The sequence below is a fragment of the Physella acuta genome, unplaced genomic scaffold (assembly GCF_028476545.2).
Source record: "Physella acuta isolate Inbredline_101_S28 unplaced genomic scaffold, ASM2847654v3 ptg001109l, whole genome shotgun sequence".
Taxonomy (NCBI): domain Eukaryota; kingdom Metazoa; phylum Mollusca; class Gastropoda; family Physidae; genus Physella; species Physella acuta.
In genome coordinates this window covers 144,323-152,500 of record NW_026732626.1, presented here as the reverse complement: position 1 = coordinate 152,500, position 8,178 = coordinate 144,323, and the positions used below count along the sequence as shown (strand labels likewise).

General features: G+C 39.9%; 1 protein-coding gene across 1 annotated transcript in view; it reads left to right on the top strand.

Annotated features, from left to right (window-relative positions):
- The window catches only part of LOC131955837 (uncharacterized), an 8,506-nt gene extending 942 nt beyond the window's left edge, over positions 1-7,564 (top strand). Inside the window, exon 2 of the mRNA XM_059320119.1 lies at positions 6,720-7,564. Within this exon, the coding sequence (XP_059176102.1) occupies positions 6,720-7,564 (845 nt within the window). The remainder of the gene's footprint in view (positions 1-6,719) is intronic.
- The last annotated feature ends 614 nt before the right edge of the window (positions 7,565-8,178 follow it).

Genomic DNA, 8,178 nt, shown 5'->3' with positions numbered 1-8,178 from the left:
GTGGTCGCATTGAGTTTTCAAAAGGTTGCAGTGTTAAAGATGAGGGGAAAGAGACAAGATTTAGAACTTTAAATAAGTTCTGGATATTGATGTTGCGGTGGGTGGTGGGGTCGTTGGAACAGTTAAAGGGATTGTGGGGTTATCATGTCTGGGGGTAAAGTGGATAGAGGGGGAGAGAGGAGGGGGTAGATTTTTTATTTATTTTTATTTTTATTAATTCAATTGTTTTAAACATTTAAATCAGTAATAATAATATATTTGATAGATTTTACATAGCATCAAAGACATGAACAATGAACATCAATTGCATATATAATAATCAAAGGGAAAAAATAAAATGGCATAAGAACTAGATTAAAATAAGGTGTGCAAACTAGGTTTCTCTTCACTGCTTAGTTTAGTGTGCTGCGGAGTCAAAAGTTCACACTGTAGCCACCCATGGACAGAAATAGAAACGACTGTAGGAGAAGGGTCTCTGTAATCACGTACTGATCTATCATTCCAAAACTTTCCATGACATAAAATTGACCCTTGGCAATGAGGGCACGCTACCTTGAAATGTCCGCCAGTCCGGTTGAGTGTGGGGAGGGGGGGGGGGAGTGTGTGTGTGTGTTGGGGGGGGGGGTTGAGGTGGGTATCTCTTTCTACCATTCAGGTTGTGCATTTTAAAACCCGGGAAACAGAAGACTGTTCTAATGTTAATTTACTTGGGGGCTGATCGAGTGATGTTTGGCTTGAGATTGTCTAAATTAAAATTAATACTTTATTTATTTCTTTCCTGTATATTTCTTTTTTTTTCTCAGTTAAGTGAGAGTTCCCAGTCTATGTCTTAGCTTTTCTTGAAATATTTCTTTTAACTCGATGTCCGTGTATTTTGTGAAAAAATATCTGACTTTATTCCTAATTTGCCATATAGTCGATCTATAAATAGCCGTTGCTACTAGTCTGTTTTCGTCTTCTGTTCTGACATTGAATCCTACCATTGTCGGGTATTGAACAGAACTTAGACGTGAAATTAATGCAATGGTACCGTAACTGCAGTAATAAATCAATAGGAGGTTCGTGAAATGATGGGTTTTGATTGGTGGATATTGCCATGTTATCCCACTTGTTGAAGAAAAATAGCTTAGTTCGTAGACATGTATTAATTAAAATGGCGGGGACGGTTGTATTTGGAAAATAAGGGCGGCATTGGTTATGGCTGTGTTAGGGTGTTATTAAAAGTAGATATTGTTTGTAAACATTAGATCAAGTTTAGAGTAGCGTCCCTTTTGCTATATTTATTCTTCAGTGTGTAAACAAATACGTCAGTAGCATTGAACTTAGGGGGGGGGGGGGGAGTTACATGTAAGTAGATAGGCTATAGAGGGTTAAGTTACAGAGTTTCTTTCAGGCATCCCTTCTGGGGAGGGGCATTGTCCAACCCCCTCCAGCCAAACAAATTAGAAAAAAAAAACATAATTTATAAAAAAAAAACATAATTAACCCTGTGTCCGGCCCCCGAAATTTATGTCTACCGCTCTGACTCCGTAGAGATAAATGCCTGAAAGAAACTCAGGCTAGCTATGGGGCTCATAAGCTAGGCGGTGACCCATTGTGCCGAGTAAAGTTTATATTTGGCAGACAGAACAAAGAACCGACTCGCTATCTCTATCAGTTATTGATCTCTTCAGACCTGGCCATTCATAGGGCAGATGAAGTAGAGTGAAAGTATCCCGTCTAAAGAGAGAACGCTCCTTAAGGCAGGTGGAGTAGAGTTGAGCAACATCAAGCTGAGTGGTCTCAGTGACGTCATGCAGACTTCAGCCTGAGAACAGAACTCGGGACTTTGTGATAAACAATCAAGTTAAAAATATTTCATGTAATACTTCATGTGATACTTCATGTAATACTTCATGTAATACTTCATGCAGTGGCGTAGCGAGGGGGGGGGGGGGGTTCGGGGGGTGACACCAAGGCAAAAAATAGCAAAATATATATAGAAAAACTTGAGGGGGATGGAAATCGAAAGTTTCAAGGGGGTGCAATCGAATGTTTGAGGGTGGGGGGGGGGGGGTGCAAATCGAAAATTAGAAAGTTTGCCCCGGGAAGGGTCGCTACGCCTCTAGGGGGGGGGGGGGGTGACACCATTAAGTGCCGCACCGGGTGACACCCGACCTTACTACGCCACTGACTTCATGTATTACTTCATGTATTACTTCATGTATTACTTCATGTGATACGTCATGTGATACGTCATGTGATACGTCATGTGATACGTCATGTGATACGTCATGTGATACGTCATGTGATACGTCATGTGATACGTCATGTGATACGTCATGTGATACGTCATGTGATACGTCATGTGATACGTCATGTGATACGTCATGTGATACGTCATGTGATACGTCATGTGATACGTCATGTGATACGTCATGTGATACGTCATGTGATACGTCATGTGATACGTCATGTGATACGTCATGTGATACGTCATGTGATACGTCATGTGATACGTCATGTGATACGTCATGTGATACGTCATGTGATACGTCATGTGATACGTCATGTGATACGTCATGTGATACGTCATGTGATACGTCATGTGATACGTCATGTGATACGTCATGTGATACGTCATGTGATACGTCATGTGATACGTCATGTGATACGTCATGTGATACGTCATGTGATACGTCATGTGATACGTCATGTGATACGTCATGTGATACGTCATGTGATACGTCATGTGATACGTCATGTGATACGTCATGTGATACGTCATGTGATACGTCATGTGATACGTCATGTGATACGTCATGTGATACGTCATGTGATACGTCATGTGATACGTCATGTGATACGTCATGTGATACGTCATGTGATACGTCATGTGATACGTCATGTGATACGTCATGTGATACGTCATGTGATACGTCATGTGATACGTCATGTGATACGTCATGTGATACGTCATGTGATACGTCATGTGATACGTCATGTGAAGCGTCATGTGAAGCGTCATGTGATGCGTCATGTGATGCGTCATGTGATGCGTCATGTGATGCGTCATGTGATGCGTCATGTGATGCTTCATGTGATGCTTCATGTGATGCTTCATGTGATGCTTCATGTGATGCTTCATGTAATACTTCATGTAATACTTCATGTAATACTTCATGTAATACTTCATGTAATACTTCATGTAATACTTCATGTAATACTTCATGTAATACTTCATGTAATACTTCATGTAATACTTCAGGTGATACTTCAGGTGATACTTCAGGTGATACTTCAGGTGATACTTCAGGTGATACTTCAGGTGATACTTCAGGTGATACTTCAGGTGATACTTCAGGTGATACGTCATGTGATACGTCATATGATACGTCATGTGATACTTCATGTGATACTTCATGTGATACTTCATGTGATACTTCATGTGATACTTCATGTGATACTTCATGTGATACTTCATGTGATACTTCATGTGATACTTCATGTGATACTTCATGTGATACTTCATGTGATACTTCATGTGATACTGCATGTGATACTTCATGTGATACTTCATGTGATACTTCATGTGATACTTCATGTAATACTTCAGGTAATACTTCAGGTGATACTTCAAGTGATACTTCAAGTGATACTTCAAGTGATACTTCAGGTGATACTTCATGTGATACTTCATGTGATACTTCATGTGATACTTCATGTGATACTTCATGTGATACTTCATGTGATACTTCATGTGATATTTCATGTAATACTTCATGTAATACTTCATTTGATACTTCATAGGATACTTCATATGATACTTCATGTAATACTTCATGTAATACTTCATGTAATACTTCATGTAATACTTCATGTAATACTTCATGTAATACTTCATGTAATACTTCATGTGATACTTCATGTGATACTTCATGCAAATGGAAAACCCTTCTCATAATAATCAACACGTCCTAACATTTTAGAAAGTGAATTAATTAAATTTCCTTTTCAAACGTGACTTTCCGTGGGGCAAGTGAAGTAGATTTCACCTGTTTCTGTGACCTCGGCATATAAAGAGTATTGTGGTCATGACTATGCCCAGCCGCCTTTACTTTCCCTGAAGTGAATTAGGTACTCATCAGAGCTTGGTGGACTCATGTACATTCTACTGACTTGAACCCGGATTCGAACTTTCGGTTTAGCAGTCTAGCTTTCTAGTAATACTAAGCCACTCCGTCATGTTAGAAGCGTACAACTAAATAAAAAAAAAACCTTTGTCCTGTTTCGTATCTTTCTCTCCCGTTCACCAAAAAAAGTGAGTCACGCGGAGGTTTGTGTGTGAAATTATCTGATTTATGTGATTTACGCTCAGCAACGTGATCTTGAGCGAACGATAGAAAATTGGAAGCAGATCAGACGCTTAAAAAAAACCAAATCGCTTCCGTCTTAATGTGTCTATTCATTTACGATATATATTTTTTTTACGCACACCGTCCGTCCTTTTCTTAAATCAATAAATTTGCAGCTTACAGTTAACCTCTTATAAAATAAAAATGATAAAGTACTCTTTCGAACCTGACGGTGCATAAGGCAGGTGAAGTAGAGTTCATCTGTTTGAGCGAACTCAGCATTTGAAGAGATAGTGTGGTTAGAACTATGACCAGCAAAAGCAGGTCTAAGCTCCTATAGACATTGAATTAATTTTTCGGAATCGACGTACTTAAAAGATGTTAGTAATTCAATCTATTAGGCATAATTCATTCTAATAGAGATCGTTGATGAGAAAATCTCTAGGTTTTTTTTTTTGGCTTTCTTGAAAATTTGTAAACAAACATTTTTTTATTTTCCCTAGTTTTTTAAACACTTTTATATCCCTATCACTTTATTTCAACACTGTTGATATTTTTATATTGTTCTTCGAATAAGATAAAACTTGTATTTCAAAACCATTTATCTTAGAATCAATCCAGACTAGTCAAAGAAAAATACCTTCAAACTAAAAATAAGAAGTCTCACCATTTTGCACCCTCAGTGACACTAAACGAAATAACCGGGCCATAGAGGGTGTGTTAAAAAAGTAGGAATCGAACGAGGAGATGGAAACAAAAGAGAATTGATAGAGACGAGGTCACGTTGACCCAGGAGAACGTTGGTCCGTCTGGGGTTGGTTCATTGATGTGATTTGAAGTCATTGGAGAGATGGATAGACGCCGCTGGTAGAATTATGGGAGAGATGGATAGACGCCACTGGTAGATTTATGGGAGAGTTTAATAGACGCCACTGGTAGAGTTATAGGAGAGATGGATAGACGCCACTGGTAGAGTTATGGGAGAGATGGATAGACGCCACTGGTAGAGTTATGGGAGAGATGAATAGACGCCACTGGTAGAGTTATGGGAGAGGTCGATAGACGCCACTGGTAGAGTTATGGGAGAGGTCGATAGACGCCACTGGTAGAGTTATGGGAGAGTTTAATAGACGCCACTGGTAGAGTTATGGGAGAGATGGATAGACGCCACTGGTAGAGTTATGGGAGAGTTATATAGACGCCACTGGTAGAGTTATGGGAGAGATAGATAGACGCCACTGGTAGAGTTATGGGAGAGGTCGATAGACGCCACTGGTAGATTTATGGGAGAGTTTAATAGACGCCACTGGTAGAGTTATGGGAGAGATGGATAGACGCCACTGGTAGAGTTATGGGAGAGGTCGATAGACGCCACTGGTAGAGTTATGGGAGAGATGGATAGACGCCACTGGTAGAGTTATGGGAGAGGTCGATAGACGCCACTGGTAGATTTATGGGAGAGTTTAATAGACGCCACTGGTAGAGTTATGGGAGAGATGGATAGACGCCACTGGTAGAGTTATGGGAGAGGTCGATAGACGCCACTGGTAGATTTATGGGAGAGTTTAATAGACGCCACTGGTAGAGTTATAGGAGAGATGGATAGACGCCACTGGTAGAGTTATGGGAGAGTTATATAGACGCCACTGGTAGAGTTATGGGAGAGTTTAATAGACGCCACTGGTAGAGTTATGGGAGAGATAGATAGACGCCACTGGTAGAGTTATGGGAGAGTTTAATAGACGCCACTAGTAGAGTTATGGGAGAGATAGATAGACGCCACTGGTAGAGTTATGGGAGAGTTATATAGACGCCACTGGTAGAGTTATGGGAGAGTTATATAGACGCCACTGGTAGAGTTATGGGAGAGTTTAATAGACGCCACTGGTAGAGTTATGGGAGAGATAGATAGACGCCACTGGTAGAGTTATGGGAGAGTTTAATAGACGCCACTGGTAGAGTTATGGGAGAGATGGATAGACGCCACTGGTAGAGTTATGGGAGAGATAGATAGACGCCACTGGTAGAGTTATGGGAGAGTTGGATAGACGCCACTGGTAGAGTTATGGGAGAGATGGATAGACGCCACTAGCAGAGTTAAAGAAAAGTGGAATAAATTTGTAGTCATGTGAGAAGAGGATAGACTCCGATAGGAGTCATAGAATAGTGGGGTAGACGCCATTTGGGAGTCACATAACGGTGAGTGTCGTAGATGCCATTGGGAGTTAGAAGAGTGAGATAAATGTAGTTAGCAGAGTCATTTAAGAGAAAGATAGACGCAATTAGGAGTTATAAAAGAGTGGGTAAGACGCCATGAATAGAGTCAGATAAGATCTGTATTAAACACAGTTTGACGAGTCACAGCTAAAGATCTTGTGACAACAGCTATAGATCTTGTGACAACAGCTAAAGACCTTGTGACAACAGCTAAAGATCTTTTGACAACAGCTAAAGATCTTGTGACAACAGCTAAAGATCTTGTGACAACCGATAAAGATCTTGTGACAACAGCTAAAGATCTTGTGACAACAGCTAAAGATCTTGTGACAACAGCTAAAGATCTTGTGACAACAGCTAAAGTTCTTGTGACAACAGCTAAAGATCTTGTGACAACAGATAAAGATCTTGTGACAACAGCTAAAGATCTTGTGACAACAGATAAAGATCTTGTGACAACAGATAAAGATCTTGTGACAACAGCTAAAGATCTTGTGACAACAGATAAAGATCTTGTGACAACAGCTAAAGATCTTGTGACAACAGCTAAAGATCTTGTGACAACAGTTAAAGATCTTGTGACAACAGCTAAAGATCTTGTGACAACAGATAAAGATCTTGTGACAACAGCTAAAGATCTTGTGACAACAGATAAAGATCTTGTGACAACAGCTAAAGATCTTGTGACAACAGATAAAGATCTTGTGACAACAGATAAAGATCTTGTGACAACAGCTAAAGATCTTGTGACAACAGCTAAAGATCTTGTGACAACAGCTAATGATCTTGTGACAACAGCTAAAGATCTTGTGACAACAGATAAAGATCTTGTGACAACAGATAAAGATCTTGTGACAACAGCTAAAGATCTTGTGACAACAGCTAAAGATCTTGTGACAACAGCTAAAGATCTTGTGACAACAGCTAAAGATCTTGTGACAACAGCTAAAGATCTTGTGACAACAGATAAAGATCTTGTGACAACAGCTAAAATATCTTGTGACAACAGATAAAGATCTTGTGACAACAGCTAAAGATCTTGTGACAACAGATAAAGATCTTGTGACAACAGATAAAGATCTTGTGACAACAGCTAAAGATCTTGTGACGAAAGATAAAGATCTTGTGACAGCCGACCTGCGCGCAGGAGAATCGAGGGTGATTGTGTTAATGGGGAATTAATATTTGATGACGTGTAGACGGTATATAAATGTTCCTAGATGTAAGCTTTATAAATATGTTGTGACGGGTAAGGTGAGAAATTAATTAATGAGGTTTAAAAAATGAGGTGTGAGGGGGTGTGGTGGAAGGAGGGGTAGGGGAGGGAGGAGGAAGAGTATCGTCTTCATAGATGAGATGAAGAACTATGTAGGCCTAGGCTCTATATGTAGATAAAAAAATGAGATAGAGAAAGTACATCAAAGTTACCCTAAAAATAGAGAAACAATTAGAGATTGAAATTTTTTTTAAATGAAAAAAATAATTTGGTGGGTTGTGAGAGGAATGGTGGTGGGGGATGGGGTGGGGGGAATAGCAGAGTCTTTCTCAGGCATCTCTTCAATGGGGCACTACCAGGAGGTCCACCGACCTCTCCCCCACCCAAACGAAATAGAAAAGTGTTCATAAT